Consider the following 18442-nt stretch of genomic DNA (forward strand, 5'->3'; position numbering starts at 1 on the left):
TCAGCAGTAAAGAATCCACCTGCAGTGCAAGAGATGCAGGTCCAGTCCCTGTCAGGAAGATGCTCTGGAGGAGGAAGTGGCAACCCACTCCAGTATGCTTGCCTGGGAAACCCCCTGGGGAGAGGAGCCGGGCGGGCTACAGTCCATGAAGTCGCGAAGAGCTGGACATGATTGAGCAACTAAACCACCACCACATCCTCAGGTCACCTCGTGATAAATTCCTTAAGGTTTTAATGTCTGAAGACTGCTCTGTTTCGCCTTGGTGTTGAAAGCTACTTGGCAGGGTGCAGAGCTGTGTCCGTTGTTGCTGTTGTTTCCAACAGGAGGGTAAGTCTATCCCTGTTACTCCATCTGGGCTGAAAGCAGAAGTTCTCACTTCAGTCCTTTAATTAAATCACACATCCCGAACCCCAAACACCGGCCTCCCACCTGCGAGCCTCCATTTGTGGGAAGGTAGTGACTTATCTGTGGAGAAGGAAATGACAACCCACTCCACTGTTCTTGCCTGAAGAATCCCAGGGACAGGGGAGCCTGGTGGGCTGCCGTCTGTGGGGTCACACAGAGTCGGACATGACCGAAGTGACTTAGCAGCAGCAGCAGCAGTGACTTGTCTTACTCCTTGGAAGAAAAGTTGTGACCAACCTAGATAGCATATTGAAAAGCAGAGACATTACTTTGCCAACAAAGGTCCGTCTAGTCAAGGCTATGGTTTTTCCAGTGGTCATGTATGGATGTGAGAGTTGGACTGTGAAGAAAGCTGAACGCCGAAGAATTGATGCCTTTGAACTGTGGTGTTGGAGAAGACTCTTGAGAGTCCCTTGGACTGCAAGGAGATCCAACCAGTCCATTCTGAAGGAGATCAGCCCTGGGATTTCTTTGGAAGGACTGATGCTAAAGCTGAAACTCCAGTACTTTGGCCACCTCATGCGAAGAGTTGACTCATTGGAAAAGACCCTGATGCTGGGAGGGATTGGGGGCAGGAGGAGAAGGGGACAACAGAGGATGAGATGGCTGGATGGCATCACTGACTCGATGGACTTGAGTCTGAGTGAACTCCGGGAGTTGGTGATGGACAGGGAGGCCTGGCGTGCTGCGATTCATGGGGTCGCAAAGAGTCAGACACGACGACTGAGCGACTGAACTGGACTGAACTGAGTGACTTGTCAAGAAAGGCGGGTGCCTGGCCTGAATTACACAAATTGCTCCTGATTCTTAATCTGAAACCTCACTGGCAGCACCTCTGTACTAAAACAGGGGATTTCTCACCACCTTCCCACACTGCTTTTCCCCCGTGAAAACGTTGGTATTTGTAGAAACCACACCTGCTGGTCGTGGCTAACGGAACTGGCCTGAAAGGACATGAAGAATAACCCCGTGTCTCCGCCTCCCCCGTCTTTGTGTTGAGACTTGAGCAAGACCCTTATTGCTGGAAAATCAGGAAGACTGTGATCATGATTGGAGTGTTCAGCTGCAGTGAATTGCAAAGAATTCTTACCAGCAGGTTTCAGTTAACTTGCTTTTTTAAAAAAGAGCTTTTATTGAGATTGGAAGGAAATGTCTCATTGCATGCCCTTTTGTATATGTTCAGAGAGCATGTGCCTCTGTGTAACCATATCCATGTATAACTTTTTCAGTGAAAAAAAAAAAAAAAACTAGCTTCTTAGAAAAATCAGCTGTAGACTTTCATCTTACCTAACAAATCCAAAGTGACAAAATGTGGATGATAAGCAAGCCAAACCCAATTTTTGCCTTTACTGGGAGAAGGCTGCTGAGTTGTGGGAGAGGTGGTGATAATTAAGAACACTTTCTTTGAACATGGCTTATCTCCCCATTTTTTTCCCATGGTACTTGCAAGTGGTAACCTGTGCGTGAGCAGAGTCTGTGACCGCAAAGTTCCTTTGAACACCAAGAGATTCTGATAGACTCTCTCTGCCTACCAGCAGAACGTTGGTATTCACCGTACGTTTTGGCTGCCGTCTCTGGGGTCGCACAGAGTCGGACACAACTGCAGCGACTTAGCAGCAGCAGCAGCAGAAATAATCGGATATCGAGATATTTCAGTGACAGCTTGAAGAGATTGGCCCTGAGTATTTCATTATCTGCTTCTATTCTTTCTATTTACTAATTCTTTCAAGTGTGCCAGGGAACATCCCATTATTTCTCATTAATACTTTAGCCAAACACCCTGAAAAGATGCCATTTGTACTTGAAACCTTTTTTTTAACTTATGAAAAATTCTAAACCCTTAGAGTATAACATAGATAATGCATACCCATATATCAATCCAATAGATTTAACAGTTGTTACCATTTTGCTTAATTAATTTTTGGCTGAATTATTTCTAAGTATGGATGTAATAACATCACAGCTCGTCAGTTCTGCAGTGTGAATAAGGACAGTTTTTAACATAGTCACAGTGTCACTATCCCACCTTACAGAATCTTTCTTTTAGAGGTGCAAATTCTGGCCAGAGTAACTATAAATGGTTCTTGCTTTAACTCTTTAGGGCCTTAATCGTATAGGACAAGATGGGCATTACTGAGAGAAGGTCAAGGAAATCCATTGATGATCATGGTTAGAAGCTTCAGGACCTTGAGTTGAATCACCCCTGTGTTTAGATTCTCTTAGGATGTACCTTCATTCTGTTATCAGCCAAGCCTACTTATCATCAGGGTTGGAGGGGAGAAGCTGGAGGTGGGTTTTTTAAAACCAGAAAGTCTGTTGATGATTGAACTACAGCCCCACCCTTTCAGACTCTTGTTCTTATATATCTACACAGGTGAACTCAGCAGAACAACAGGTTTTTTTTTTCATTATGAGGTCCCTTTTGGGAGCCCAGTCTGTGCTCTGTAGGTATATTTATTCTTTCATAACAGGATAGTGTCAACCAATTGGTTTGTTACTTTCAGATTTCCTTCTTAAGTACATTAAGATGCTTGCTGGTAAGAGTAATTCCTTGGAAAGTTCAAGGATTGGCACATCTTTCCTGTCTTGGTTTTGGAAGCATCATTCTCTGCTGGTTCTTACTTTTCCTCTTGATCTGGATACTTCCCCACCCCACCCCCCATGCATAAATAAGAAGCTGCTGGAAGCCACTAGCAGCAGCTTTAGGATGAAGCTGACACTTGGACACCAGGATGGAAAGACCGTGTCCATGGAGACACTCTTGAGCTGCTGGGCCCACGTGTAACATACTCTGGGACCTTGTGGGTCTTTGGGTTTATCTTGCTTGGAGCTTGAGCACCTGGGACATGTATATTCACGTCTTTTATCAAATACAGAACATTTAAGCCATTACTTCTTCAAATACTCTTTCTGTATCAGGGGAGATCATTAGATGTCTCTTGGCCTGTTTCCCTAATTATAGAATTAGGATAAGAATGGCTGCTCTCAAAGTTATTTGGTGCGGGGGGAGGGTGTGTGGTGTGCGATACAATTAAGAAATTATGTGAAGTTAAGCCTTTATTCTACTTGGAACTGATTAAAAATATGACGATCATCAGGATTCAGTCTCATTTTTTCACATGGAGATAACTGACACGGCGCGTCGTGCATGGGAGTCCGCCCTGCCTCTGAACTGCAGCGTCGGCTCTGCTGAATCGGTCTCTGTGCATCCGTGTGCCAGTTCACTGATCCAGGTGTCTACCCCTGTGCCATGATCCCGTTATCTTAACTTGTTTGTAGAAGCTCTGTGTGTTCTCTTGCTATTTGCTCAGATTCTTAATCTTTTGTTTCTTTATACAAATTAATAAAATAGAAGTTAAACACACAGTAGAGGATTATTAAAATCAAAGGCTGTTTCTCTGAAAAGCTTTATGAAATAAGTCAATTATAGCATAAAATAAAGAGAATATAGATGTAAGAAAGGAAAATACTGCAGGGGTTAATCGTTAATACCAGGATATTATGAAGAACCCTGTCAATTAAAATTAAGTAAGTGTCTGCACGCCAGCCAGCCTTCACCCACTGTGTTGATGCTTCCTGATATCCTTCTTCCCTGTAGCTCCAATGGTAAAGAACCTGCCTGCAGCGCAGGGGACCTGGGCTCGATCCCTGGGTTGGAAGATCCTCTGGAGAAGGGAATGGCAGCGCACTGCGGTCTTCTTGATGGAGAGTCCCAAGGAGAGGAGCCTGGCGGGTCACAGCCTGTGAGATCGCAGAGCGGGACGTGACTGAGCTACACACACACACACACACACACACACACACACACACACACGCACACACCGGCCTACTCAGAAGGAAGCGGTTTCGGGAGTGTGGTGCATTTACTGATGCTCTGCTGCACATACATGTCACCCCTCTGGAGGGTGTCACATCCAGTGTCTGCTGCTTTTACCTTCTTTTCGTTCATCGTGAGTTTCATCTGTGTGAAGGACTGGGTTCAGCCATCGGTTATTGTGTGGGATTCTGCTCCATGAGTATACCACAGTTTATTCCCTTATTAGTGGCAACTCCAATTGTTTTTCTCTCAAAACAGTGCTGCTGCGAGTGTCCTCCATGGGGTCTGCAGCGGGGCTTCCTTGGCTCCTTTGGATAAATAACTGGGCACAGAATTGCTGGCTTGCACATATGCCCATCCTTAGTCTCAGTGGCTGTCTACAGATTGTTCTCCAGAGTTGTTTAATTTGATTTTTTTTTTTTAATTTCAGTGCCTGAAGACCTTTCACTAGAAGAAAGAGAAGAACTTTTAGACATCCGTCGAAGAAAAAAGGAACTTATTGATGACATCGAGGTAAAAAAAAAATGTCTTTTCGTTTTTGCTCTTAGGTAAAATTGTAAATCAAGTAGCTTCATGAAAATGTGAAAAAATGGATATTTAGTGTGTACATATTCGAACCACACGGGGAGGCAGGGAGTGGGAGTTACCCAGGCTACTGGAACAGAACTGGTGCTTGCCGGGCAGACAGACTCTGGGGTGGAGGAGAGGGCCCGACTGGAGTCTGGAGCGAGTGACTTCTGACTCCAGCGTCACAGAGGGCGTCACACGTACTGCCCTTGGAAATTGTAGGACGAGCCCCTGCCTCGTTGACCAGTGTCCCCAGCACTTAGGACACTGCCTAGCATGTTATTGGCACTCAGGGATCTTTTGAATAAAGGGCTAAACCTATATTGAGTTCTGGCCATGCACCCAGCACCTACCAGCTGGTGGGTGTAGAATGACGGATAAACGCAGACAGACAGGCGTTGCACCTTCCGCCCTTGTGTGATCAGAGGGCGGGGTAGAGGGCTGCCACGGGAGGTGCAGGGGAGCCAGCCACAGTCTCCGAGTTGGTGCGTTCGTAATATTTGTAGAAATCGATCGGACATGCAGCTGTTCTCTGAGCAGCTTCCTAACCACTGGCGAGCCCAAGTCTGCTCTGCCTCCCCAGCCACTGGCCGTGGGACCGAGCCATGTCCAGACAGCAGCTCCTTTCTAGGTGCTCACGGTTTGAGTCTGGAGTTTCTTGGCACCTAAGAATCATAGGATCTTGATTAAAAACTTCCTTGTAGTTGAGAGTTTGTGAAACTTTTTCTTCTGTGGTTACCTGTCATTCTTGGAAAAATCAGGTAACCCAGAATGTGTGCTTTGGTTGAAAGTATATTTTAAGGCTAACATTCCAGTGTACATTAGTGATCGCAGTGCCCCCGGAGCCTCGTGTGGTTCTCACGACCTCACTTCTGAGCTGAGGCCACCAAGGCCCAGGAGCTCAGAGCCGGCTCAGTGGGGAGGACCCATCCCTCCGTGAGGCCTGGGCTTGCCTGAGGCCACAGGCGAGAGCCTCGACGCCTCCTGGGCTCTGTCCATGGTGCCGTGTCGCACCCAGGGTGACAGAAATCATCCAGAGACGGTGGCTGGGGGCCTGGTACTGACCTGTGTGTGTCTGGTCCAGGCCATCCTGAGGACCTGGATGCCAGCGCTGGCAGGTGGGCGTGTGGTGGCGTGTGGCGGGACCTGTTGCTTCCTTTTGCTGTTTGTGTCTTTTCACCCCTGTGATTTTACACACACGCACTCTAGGCTCTGCCTACTGGGCCCCTCTGCTCTCGTTCTGCTGGGAGGTGGACAAGCGGTCATTTTGTTTGCTCCCGAGTCGGGGTGGCTCTGACTGGGAGCTCTCTGTGTCAAGAAGATGTCCTGGTTTCTCCACACTTGTGTTATCCCGACGCACCCGAGGGCAGGTTGAACCTGGGGGCCTGAAATGTCTCCGGGAGGCAGAGGCCCCTGTGTCAGCCCCACAGCCTGCGCTCTCTGTCTCTACAGAGGCTGAAGTATGAAATTGCGGAAGTGATGACGGAGATCGACAACCTCACGTCGGTGGAGGAGAGGTGAGTGGCCGTAGCTGCCCCTTCAGGCCGTGTGGTGATGGCAGCAGCGGGGGCCAGGCCGGGGGGGCCTGTGCAGGGTGGGCCCTTCTCCGCCATCCCTCACTGTCCGGCCTTGCCGCTGAGGACGCGGGCACACACGCCTCAGAAGCACCCTGCCCCGACGTGCCCTCTCTCTAACCGGGAGCTCTGCTTCCACTCAGCAGTTCATCACTGTGAAGGAAAAGAGCCTTGTGGCCGCCCTGAGCTGAGCCCGCCCGGGAGGCTGGGGGACCCTTGGACAGGGACGCTGAGGGGCTGTGCCTGTTTCGTCCTGAGCTGTCCTGTCAGGAGGGGACACAAACTCTCTGTGCTCTGTGCAGATGTCCAGTAACAGCTTCTTCATTGTTCCACATGCACAGCAAAACGACTCAGAGGAACAAGCAGATCGCCATGGGAAGGAAGAAGTTCAACATGGATCCCAAAAAGGTAAGCGGCCAGCCACGAGCACGGTTGCACGTGTTATTTACAGATATCCACACCGTGAGTCCCTGTTCAAGGGTCTCCAAAGGGAGTTTTCTTCAGATACAGCACATCTGTAGGCACAGGAGAGTCTCATTTAGCTGGGTGTTCAGGCCCCTGTGAGAGTTTTTCTGTTGCTTCCTGATTCTCTGCTTACAAGGTGTGAGTCATCTCCAGATCGTCAGGGCAATAGTTTTGTGAACTTGATGATGATTTGATATTTGGGATTTGTAACGAGGTTTTTGTTTTTTTTTCCCTTTGGAAGTTGAGTTTACAGAGTAGATGTAACAAGCACTAGAGGGAGATGATCTAACAGGTGGAAGTTTTCAAGACCAGGCCTTAAGTTTTAGGTGCAGCATGGGGGAGGCCGTCCAGTTCATGGAGAGAGTCCGGTTTTCTCTCAGAACAGATAGGGTGGTGTCCGCGCTCGGCCTGAGATGCTCGCTTGTCAGGGCCTAGGAATCCGATGAACCCTGCATCACACCTGGAATGACGAGGAGTAAGGTTTGCTGAGAAGTGACTCTGTCAGGAGCTGTGCAGAGGAAGCACTTAGTCCCTACCACACCCTCCTGGTTCCAGAGAACTACTGGAACATTTCAGAACTAGAGTAAGATCAGCTCCTCAGACTCAAAGGGCTCACCAAATGCCAAGCGGGATATATGGTTTTAAAAGGCCTGCATGCGTCAGTGTATCGAGTGAAATATCAGGAAACTTATGGATAAAGAGAAGCTCAGGAAATTTCCAGGAAGGAGAGACCAGCCTCTCTAAGAAGAAATGAAAATCACAGCCAGCTTGTCCTCAGCCTTGCTGAATCAAGGATGAAATAATGTTTTCCACAGTCTCTGGAAAAGTGATTTACGTTCACCACTAAGACCTTCTGTGGTCTTCAGAAACAGAGTCATTGGGATAGTACGTGTCTAAGCCAGAAGTGAACCCATGGGTGAGATGCCAGATTAAAAAGGCCTTTTTCCAAGTGGTCCAGTGGTTAAGACTCCACACGTCCACTGCGGCGGGCGAGAGTTCAATCCCTGCTCGGGGAACTAAGATCATGCCCGGCAGCACAGCTGAAAAAGAGAGAGCAAAGAAACCAGAGCTCACTGTAAGGTCTGGCAGCTGCGGCCCCACCATGGGCCCACGGCCACGAGCACCCTCAGCAGGGGAGGCAGCCACTGCGGGGGGCTGGCATGGGTGGGCGGACAGGCACCTGCCTCCCCGGGGAGCTTCTGCCGGTCTGTGTCCTGGACCTCAGGCTCCTCAGAGGCCCGCTCCCTGCAGTGTTGGGGGCACAGAGTCTACTGTCTCGCCCACAGCCCGTCGAGTCCTGACGATGAGGACTCCAGTGAGGCCGCGGGGGGCGGCCCTGCCGCTGACCCCTGGGCATGGATTTGAGGTCAGGCAGCCTCTGCCCAGTCCGCCTCCCCCGCCTCACTCCGTCCCTCACCCGGGCACCGCCCTTGTCCCCGGCGTTGTTTTCCAGGAATCTGGGTGAGGACTGTGCTCACCTCTCATCAGAACGCTCTGTCCCAGCGTGTGTTCACACTCTGAAGATGGTACCCAGGTGGCTGTACCCACTTAAGCTCCCACCAGAAATATAGGGCAGTTAATTTAGGATTGTCAGACTTGGTTTCTTCAGTAAACTTTTTTTTTCTTTTGAAGAATAACATGGTGCACAGATTTTAAACGTACAGCTTGAAGAATTTTAACAAATGCAAATACGCGTGTAACTGCAACCCAGACCAAGATGCAGGGCCCCTGAGTGTTGCCTTTTTAAAAGCTTACATAGGTGGAATTACAGTACGCCGAGTCTTCTTACTCCATGTCACGTCTGTAGATTTTATCCGTGCCTGTGTTTGTTCCATCTGGTCCTATGGCCTTTCATCGTGTGAATGTGCTAGAATATACTTGATGGTTCTCTTACTGACTGCTGGGTTGTTGCCAGTTTTTAAAAATTCCACATGAGGCTGTTGGGGCTGTTCATGTGTTTAAAAAATTAATAGACTTTTCAGATGGATCGTGCGAGGGAGCCCTGGCCTTGGGCCTTTAGGCTTTTAGCTAGAAGGCCATCTCTGCATTTGTAAAACAATCTCTGGGCAAACAGACAGCAGAATTCCCTCCTCCTTTAAAAGCTTCCTAATGTGTGTGTTGAAACCAGCTCAGAAGCTGTGTCGGAGGTAGACTTTTGCTCTCATTAGGGCTTCCTGCGAGCCAGAGCACTGCTAGTTTGGGTCCAGCAGGCACTCGTAGAGACTGCTGGCTGGTTCCCGTAGGTCCCTCCGTGGCTGTGGATTTGACTGCCCGAGCTCAGTGGCACGGTGACCGATTAATGTGCTCAGCCACAGGCGGCAGTACATCCATGAAGATAGCTTACACCTCAGAGGTGGCCTCACGGTGTCGAGTGGCTCCCAGGACCCAGGGTTCTGTGTTCTTCCTGGCGTTTCCCTGTGTGCCAGCGGCTGCCAGGGCTCCTGCCATCACATCTGCATTCATGGCAGGAAGGAGGAGGAAGGAGCTGTGCTGCTCAGGAGTCCCCTTTTATCAAAAACGAGCAGCTCTCCAGGGTCCTCCTCACAGACTTAATCTGTTTCTTTGACCTGATCTGTTCACAAAGTCATTTCAAGTTGCAGGGGAGCATGGGGAAGAGGGTGCTTGTGACCGGTGTTGGGTTGGCCAGCCACATACGACGAGCTCCTCTCACACACAGCACAGACCCTTTTCCTGAGCTGGGGAAGTTCTGTGTCGTAGCTCCTTCTGCCTTTATAATGTCTGGTGACACTTAGGAGGGCTTATTCCGCAGCCTGTCTGTCCTTAACCCGCTTGCTTGCCAGGAGGCCTGGAAGCGCTTTTCTTTGACGGGTGAGATGAGCTCGGAGATGGGAGCACCCCACTGTGCTCTCGTGTCAGTTCGGCTGTGTCCAAACCAGCGAGGTGGTGACACGTGGTCTCTGGACCTTCCTCAGTGCTCCTTCCTTCACGCTCCTCTCCAGGGAATCCAGTTTCTAATCGAGAATGACCTGCTGCAGAGCTCCCCGGAGGATGTGGCCCAGTTCCTGTATAAAGGGGAAGGCCTGAATAAGACCGTCATTGGGGACTACCTGGGTGAAAGGTGAGTTCAAGGGGAGAGGGCCACCCGCCTGCCCAGGCCGACCCTCGCATCGGGGTCTGTCACGTGGGCTCTGGGGTTGCCTGTGCTCCCCAGGACCGAGCGAGCCCCACGGAACCACATCCTCCCCTGTGTCCTCGTGAGCAGGGGCAGGGGCAGTCCTGGGGCTAGGTGGGGTCTGCGCTCCTCTGGGGCCCTCTGCTCACCCCGGGGACAGGGGCAGAACCCAGGAGGCCGCTGCTCGCCCCAGAAACCAGCATGACCTTCTTGGGACATTTTGCACAGAAGCCTCGGCTCTCTCGGCGGTCGTCTTGCCCCTGTTAGTTGGGGGTATGAGGAAGACTTAGGTTGCAAAAATGGCAACTGCCTACACCTTGATAAACAAATCTAACATACTCCCTAGAAAATCCAAGCAAACTTCTTTGTAGAAGTTGACAAGCTCATCCCATAATTCACACAGAAATTCAAGGAACCCAGAATAGCCACAGCCGTCTTGGAAAAGAAGAACAAAGTTGGAAAACTTACACTTCCCAATTATAAAACAGACTAAAGCTCCACTAACGAAGACAGTCTGGTGTGCTGCTGCAAGAACAGACATACAGGTCGTGGAACAGAGTTGAGAATCCAGAAATAGACCGTCACATAGACCATCAAACGAGATGCCAAGTCTGTTCGGGTGGGGAGATAGTCCTTTCAGAACATGGTGCTGAGACCACTGGATATCCACACGCAGCAAGACGGCACTGGATCTCTCACCAAAGACCTAGATACGAGCACTGAAACTATAAAACACTAAGAAGAAAACCTAGTAATAAATCTGTGACCTTGGATTAGGCCAGGGTTTCTTAGATATGACAGCAAAAGAGAAAAACAAAATCATTAAATTCCAAAACATAAGTTGCTTCGTAGGACATCATCAAGAAAGGGAGAAGACAACCCACAGAATAGGAAGAAATATTTGCAGGTCAGAAATCTGATCAGGACTTGTATCCGGTATATAAAAAGAATTCTTACAACTCGGTCATAAAAAGACAGTCGTCGATGGGCAAAGGGTCTGAGTAGACATTCATCCAGAGGATCTACATACATAGGCGTATGATAGGGGACTTCCCTGGTGGTCCAGTGCAGGGGACGCAGGTTCAGTCCCTCCTTGGGGAACGAAGATCCCGCATGCCGTGGGGCAACTAAGCTTGTTCCTGCACACCGCAGCAAAGCGCCTGTGCAGCCAGAATAAACAGGCGTATGACAAGGCCATAGGCAGAGTGGCCAGTAAGCATATGGCGAGGTGCTCAACATCATGAGTCATCAGGGAAATGCAAATCAAAGCTAGTGAGGTAGCCATTCATATCCACTAGGAATGGCTGTCATTAAAGAAGATCATAAATGTTGGTGAGGATGTGGAGAAATTGGAACCCTCATACATGGCTATAAAAAAAAACAATGGTGCTGCCATTTTGGAAAGTCATCGGCAGTTCTTCCAAATAGTGAACTTACCGTGTGACCCAGTGATTCTACTGGTATTCTACTAAACTCTACTCGGTTTAGTTTTTAAAAGCTAGTTGTTAATGGCAGGCATCACTTCCAAACAATCTTCCTCTCTGAGCCCAGGACCTTGCTTTCTGGCTCATGACCCTGGAGGAGCCGTTTCCCGGCTCTGAGCCTCAGAATCCCACCTGGGAGGTGGGAACGGGACTAGAGCCTGCTTCGTGGTGGCCCTGAGGTTGAGACTCGCCACCACACACCTGGATGGGTGCCTTAGTGCTCAGCACAGGGGACTCTCAACCTTGGCAGTCGGGCTCGTATTTGGGGTCTTACCCTGACTCATACTGATTGTGAAGTAAACTCCACATCCTACTGGGTCGTCTCCTTTGAGCTAAGCTTGAAAACAAACGCACCATGAAAAAGAACTTGTCTTTTAGTCATATGACATTAAATCTCTTGAACACTTGCTTTCAGTTCAGTTCAGTCGCTGAGTCGTGTCTGACTCTTTGCGACCCCATGCACCGCAGCACGCCAGGCCTCCCTGTCCATCACCAACTCCTGGAGTTCACCCAAACTCATGTCCATCGAGTCGGTGATGCCACGCAACCATCTCATCCTCTGTTGTCCCCTTCTCCTGCCTTCAATGTTTAACAGCATCAGGGTCTTTTCAAATGAGTCAGCTCTCTGCATAAGGTGGCCAAAGTATTGGGAGTTTCAGCTTCAACATCAGTCCCTCCAATGAACACCCAGGACTGATCTCCTTTAGGATAGACTGGTTGGATCTCCTTGCAGTCAAGAGTCTTCTCCAACACCACAGTTGAAAAGCATCAGTTCTTTGGCGCTCAGCTTTCTAAATAGTCCAACTCTCACATCTGTATATGACCACTGGAAAAACCATAGCCTTGACTAGACGGATAATGTCTCTGCTTTTTAATATGCTGTCTAGGTTGGTCATAACTTTCACTTGCTTTAGGAAATGTCTAATAAAAGGACTGAAATGACATGCAGTGAGGCTGTAAAAGTCCATTTTCTTTCCTAGGGATGAATTTAACATTAAAGTTCTTCAGGCTTTTGTGGAACTCCACGAGTTTGCTGATCTCAACCTCGTACAAGCCTTAAGGTAAGCATTCATCCCCTGCGTGTGAAGGGAGGCTGGGTGGGCGAGTGGCTGGGTGGTTGACCCTCTTGGGTAACTCCAGCCACCAGACAGAGAAACGGGGGGACGGGCCTCTCCTGCCTCCTTGTGGCCCAGGTTCTGGCTAGGCTCCCTGTCGCTTGGCCTTCTCTCTCTTTGCCTGGTCTTTGGCAGTTGTGGGTGCCCCCCCCCTCCCACTTCTGGGTGCAGTCTCAGTGCCGCCAGGCCTGGGCCCACTTTACGCCACATTTGGCTTTGCCCACTAACCACGTGGAGGCCTAGCGTGTGCCGAGGAGGGTGTGGGTTTTGTGCCCCGGGAGGCCGCCCTGGCCCGTGTTCCCAGCCTCGTTGGCAGGTGCTGGTCTCAGCCCTTCCTCTGCCGCAGCCCCCCCCCCCCCCACTTTTCCTGGTGACTGCTCCCCCAGCTGTGGACTGAGGTGGCCGCTGCCTTGCTGTGGGCTCAGCCCCTGGCCTTGGCTGAAGGCCGCGCTTGTGGGTCCAGTTTTAAATTAGCGTTTTGAAGACGGTGTCTCGGGGAGGGGCAGGCCTGGAGAGCCTGGGGTGCGCCCACGAGGACCCTGTTCTCTTCATCAGCCACGGGGGCTCCCGCAGGTGGGCAGGAAGCGCAGACAGCAGGCGCACCTTGGTGTCCAGGGATCAGCGCGCTTTGGCCCCCCGGAACAGGGCCTCTGATCTCGGAGATGCCCACCCACCCCCCTGTTCTTGCCCCTGCAGGCAGTTCCTCTGGAGCTTCAGGCTGCCGGGCGAGGCGCAGAAGATCGACCGCATGATGGAGGCCTTCGCTGCTCGCTACTGCCTGTGCAACCCCGGTGTCTTTCAGTCCACGGGTGAGTGCGTGCGGCGGGTGGGTGACGCGCGGAGGCGCCCGGGCTGGGCCCGTGCTGACGGCCCGCGGCGCTGACCCCCCCAGACACGTGCTACGTGCTGTCCTTCGCCATCATCATGCTCAACACCAGCCTCCACAACCACAACGTGCGCGACAAGCCCACGGCCGAGCGCTTCGTCACCATGAATCGCGGCATCAACGAGGGCGGGGACCTCCCCGAGGAGCTGCTGCGGGTGAGCCGCCCCGCCGTGCGCCCCTCCTCCTCATGCCCCCCTCCTCCCCGTGCCCCCCTCCTCCCCGTGTCCCCCTCCTCCCCGTGTCCCCCTATGTCCCCCGTCCCCTCCCCAGGCAGCCGCCCCCCCTCCCCCCACCCCGTGTTCCTCTTCCCCGGTCCGTGTCCTCCTCGTCCCGTCCCCATCTCTGGGCTCAGGAGCATCAGGCCCTGCCCTTGCACCCAAGTCGACGGCCTTTAGAGGGGCCCTGGGCACGCCCTGGGGGGCTTCGCGGGGCGGCTTGTGGCGCTCGCCTGAGCCCCGGCCGCCCTCCCTGCGCAGAACCTGTACGAGAGCATCAAGAATGAGCCGTTCAAGATCCCCGAGGACGACGGCAACGACCTGACGCACACGTTCTTCAACCCCGACCGGGAGGGCTGGCTCCTGAAGCTGGGTGAGCGGCGGCGCCGGGGGCGGGACCCCGCCGTGGCCCCTCTGCCTGCGCCCGCGCCGCAGCCCCCGCGGCGCCCGGAGCGCCTCCCCGCGCGGCCGGAGGCGGTGGCTCCCCGAGGTCCCCGCACAGCGCCCCCTAGCGGCCAGGAGCGCGCGCCCGGGGTCTGCTCCGGTGGCAGCGCCGCCCCCGGGCGCCCGCCGCCTCTCTTGGTTCGGTGTGGCTGACTTTCGATGCGTGGTTTAAATGTGCCTTCTTGTTGTTTTCCTTCTGCCTGTGGCTCCCACCTTTCTGTTCTGTGACGGGCTGTCCCTGCTTGTCCTGCGTTAGGAGGTACGTACCCAGCGGCTTCCTGCCCCTTGCCAGCTGCTCTCTCCTCTCCTCTCCTCTCTGTCGGTTCGTGTGAAGCTCCGACTTGCTTGCCATCCATCTGGCCCTCGTGGCTTCAGACCTGCCGGGCTCACTTCATCCTCCACGCAGGGCAAGGTGCCGCGGCCGCGTCGCCCCTCCGCGGCTGGGCGAGGAGTGAGGGACCGAGGCGCGTGGAGATGCCGGGCGGAGACAAGCTCGCCCCTCCGCGTCCTTGGGCCTGAGCGCATCGCCCGCCGCCCATCCCGCTAACCAGGCAGTCCGTGTTTGCACCACCTGTGCAGAGTCCGGGCGTGTGTGTTAGAACGCGGGTGCTCTCGTCTGACCTCGGAAGCTAAGCAGGGCCAGGCCTGGTTAGTATTTGGATGGGAGAAGCGTGTTAAGAACCTCTTGACTATTGACAAACAAGCAGAAGAGCATTGATATATTCTGGGCCATCTTAGGGATCAGTAGGGAGTTATCATTCTGGTGGGGGTTGAGATTCCTCCTCCTGGTGACATTAGAGCCTGTGAGATGAGCCAGATGAAGCAGGCACTCTGCAGACAGTGTCAGACACCAGGGCCTACAGGAATGCTGGTGCTTTGAGTCTTTAACCCGGAGAGGATGAACATGGGCCTGGTGACAGTGTGGCTGGTGTCAGGGTGTGTAGCGCGGGGCGGCTGTCCTGATTGGGGATCTAGCTCTGACCTTTTCTGGCTGTGCCAGGGTTCGGAAGACTTCTGGATCTTGGCCTAAAAAGTCAGAACCGTAGCAATGGCTGTGAGGAATGCCTGAGTGACCTTCCAGACACACCTGGCTTTGAGATCCCATCCAGCCTGTGGGGCTGGGATGAGGGCATGAGGAAGGTGCCCAGAAGAACAGCAGCTGCACTTGGGCCCTTCCTGTTCTCTGTCGCCAGCAAGTGCCCCCCCCAGGCTGGTGACAGCACAGGCCTGCCTGGCAGCCAGGGTGCCCCCAGTGCCAGCTGGGTGACTGAAGACTGAACTAGATGTCTGACACCAGGGCTTGTGTTCCAGCCTGTCATCTGGTCGAGCAGATAACCGGACCACTGCGTTGAGCGGCAGAGCACCAACAGGCACAGGGCTGGCTGGTCCCCAGGGGTGTCCCAGGGTCCCGGGGCCTGCTGCTCCCCCGTTCCCGCAGCCCCCGCTGTGTCCTCAGACCCAAGGCTGAGGGCCACAGAGCTGGTGACGGCACAGGTCGCACCTGCAGCCCGGAGCCTCAGCCCCTGGGGCTGTTCTGCTCTCAGAGCTGTTAGCGTCCCCGGGGTGTCCAGCACACGGCTGGCCTGTCAGCGCGCCAGACTCCTGCCTACGGTTCTGACCCCGCGAAGGGTCCCTGGGTGTCGGTCCCCTAGGGACCCAGGAGGCGGGTGCTGAGGCTGTTAGGCTAGGCCCGGGTGCACACCTGTACTTAGTGAGGACACAGCCCTGGGTCCCTGAACGGCCTACACACACAGGCAGAGAAGCCAGCACTGTGGCCATGCATGTGCTAAGTTAGGAACCGGAGGTCCTAGCGTGACCTTGCTTGGGGGTTGGTTGTCATAAGTTAATCTTAGAGGAGACCGTGCTTTCAGGAGGCCAGGTTGCCCCGCCAGAGCAGAGCCTGGTGATAGTGCTTAATGATGGTCCTGTAAATACTGTGTAGTCACTGTGTTTTGAGAGTGAGTCAGATGTGTTAACACAGGAGTGTGGCTGGCACAGAGCTGGCGTGGAGAACAGGCTTGCGTGGTATGCACGAGAGCCCGTGTCTGCTAACAATCATGCACGCAGCAGGCGTTTACAAAGAGAAAAGGGCTGCTTCTATCCATTCTAGTCAGGAGCAGCCAGGCTCCTTCCTGCAGGGGTGTGTGTGTGTGTGTGTGTGTGTGTGTGTGTGTGTGTCCCCTTGTCCTGAAGCCCAGCCACAAACACATGCTTGAGCAGAGCTGGTCCGTCTCCTGCAGCAAAACCTGCTGGAGCTCAGAGACCAAGAGTGTCACCGCCGCCACCCTGAAAGGGGGCTTGGGGCTGGGCCAGGCTCAGGGGTCCACCTGACCACACACCTCCGTCTCAATGCCCACTGCCCCTGGCGCAAGAGGCTCCCCTGGTTTTAAGACCTGGACCAGGGGCTGGGCTCCTCCAGACGTGCCACTGAAGTTGGGTGTAGCAGGGCAGGAGTCTAGGTGCAGAAGAGTCGAGAGGCCTTCCAGGAGAACAGAGAGCCCTGCCCATGGTTCGAGACACACCTCAAGGGAATGGAGGCCTTGGGGGTTGGAGGCATGAAGGGGCCTCAGGGTCTGAGGGCCCCCAAGGACATTGGAATTTGGACAGATGTTTCTGACGGGGATGGAAAGTGAGATTAGGGGAGCGGGGGAATCTGGGGACCCTCTTCACGGCATGACTGAGGCTGCCGCCCCACACACCTGCCCTGCCTGCCCAGCCAGCCTGTGGCCATCATGAGGCCAGACGTCTCATCAGTGACCCAAGGGTGAGGGTCCCAGTCTCCGAGGACCCCTCAGTGGCACTGAAACCGCAGGCGGGGCTCCCTCCCTGCAGCTGGGTGTCCGTGTCTCCTCCCCCCAGGTCTCCCCAAATGTCAGCCCTTGTGCCTTGATTTCCGGACAGCCTTCAGTCCCCGTCTGGGCTCCTCAATCTCAGGGACCAGGTCTGTGACCCTCAGCCACAAGGGGAACCAGGGGGCGGGGCAGCCGCTGCTTACCTCGTGCTGGTGGATCGCAGCCATCTCTCACCAGGCGCATGTTCTCTCTTTCAACTTTTGTTCTTAAACTTCATGTCGGAAGCAGAGACTAGAAATAGAAGTGGAAGCCAGTTGGTTTCTACTGAATATTTGAGAGTAAAAGATTTTCTCTTCTGTAGTTTAAGGAGAGTAGGTGCAGATGAGCTGTGTGTGTGTGTGTGTGTGTGTGTGTGTGTATGCATGTGTGTCCCAGATCTTGTTAAGAGATTAATTCAATCTAATAATTCCCTGGGCCAAGGCCATAATCTATTTTGATGGATCCCAGGGCCGCCCCAAGTCCTCAGTAATGCGATGACGGCCCTGACGTAACGGGATTAAGTCCTGGACAGACCGGCAGCGGCGCTGACTTCATCCTGTTGTCATTTCCATGTGGGGAAATTAAGGCCATTCATCACGACTAACTCTTCCAGGAAGCAGACTTGGGAAACACTCGGGTCATCTGGGTGCCCTGCAGGCGGGCGGGGGTGCATGCGGGCCTCCCAGCAGCCACAGGCGGGCCAGGCCGCACACCGTGGCCAGGATCTGGGGCAGAATGTGAAACGTTTTCACGAAGGAGGAAGTGTAAAACCCAGCTCAGCCCCAGTGGCATTTCTGAAAAGCACAGTAGCTCACGTAGGGCTTGCTCTGCCCAGACTCACGGGGTCCCTCTGCTCTTAGGGGGGCGCGTGAAGACCTGGAAGCGGCGCTGGTTCATCCTCACCGACAACTGCCTCTATTACTTTGAATACACGACGGTAAGCGCAGGGCTGGCCTCCAGGTCGCGGGACCCTTGGCGGGTGCGGGGGAGGCTGGCTGAGCACTTTGTCCCGCAGGATAAGGAGCCCCGGGGGATCATCCCGCTGGAGAACCTGAGCATCAGGGAGGTGGAGGACCCACGGAAACCCGTAAGCTGGCTTCCCTGCCACCCGCCCTTCCCTCCCGCTCCCCTGGCGCCGGGTGACAGCCCTATCTGTCTCCACCAGAACTGTTTCGAGCTGTACAACCCCAGCCACAAAGGGCAGGTCATCAAAGCCTGTAAGACAGAGGCGGACGGCCGCGTAGTGGAGGGCAACCACGTGGTGTACCGCATCTCGGCGCCTAGCCCGGAGGAGAAGGAGGAGTGGATGAAGTCCATCAGGTGCGCCCGGGCCCACTGGGGCGGGGCCTGGGCTGTGGGGCGTGTCAGGGGGCGGGGCTTGTGCGCTTGGTAAGCCAGGAGGGGCGGGCTCTAGTCTGTGGGCGTGTCATGGGCGGGGCCTGCGTGGTGGGTGGGGCTGTTGACGTGCAGAGGAGCGGGGCCTGGGGCGAGGTTCGCTCTTGACGG

At 53.6% G+C, this 18442-nt stretch overlaps 1 protein-coding gene across 4 annotated transcripts in view; it reads left to right on the forward strand.

The window, feature by feature from the left end:
- CYTH3 (cytohesin 3) overlaps positions 1-18442 on the forward strand; it is a 67388-nt gene that overhangs the window by 45896 nt on the left and 3050 nt on the right. For 2 of the 4 annotated variants that reach the window (XM_025274530.3, XM_044936228.2), the window contains exons 2-12: positions 4653-4735; positions 6242-6306; positions 6666-6771; positions 9789-9907; positions 12426-12506; positions 13257-13369; positions 13453-13601; positions 13923-14034; positions 17797-17873; positions 17952-18023; positions 18102-18256. In XM_025274530.3, coding sequence (XP_025130315.1) covers positions 4653-4735; positions 6242-6306; positions 6666-6771; positions 9789-9907; positions 12426-12506; positions 13257-13369; positions 13453-13601; positions 13923-14034; positions 17797-17873; positions 17952-18023; positions 18102-18256 — 1132 coding nt within the window. Of the gene's footprint in view, positions 1-4185; positions 4356-4652; positions 4736-6241; positions 6307-6665; positions 6772-9788; positions 9908-12425; positions 12507-13256; positions 13370-13452; positions 13602-13922; positions 14035-17796; positions 17874-17951; positions 18024-18101; positions 18257-18442 lie in introns of those variants that run through there. The other 2 variants (XM_025274532.3, XM_045164308.1) reach the window with 2 other exon arrangements.

This window comes from Bubalus bubalis, chromosome 24 (genome assembly GCF_019923935.1).
Source record: "Bubalus bubalis isolate 160015118507 breed Murrah chromosome 24, NDDB_SH_1, whole genome shotgun sequence".
NCBI lineage: Eukaryota > Metazoa > Chordata > Mammalia > Artiodactyla > Bovidae > Bubalus > Bubalus bubalis.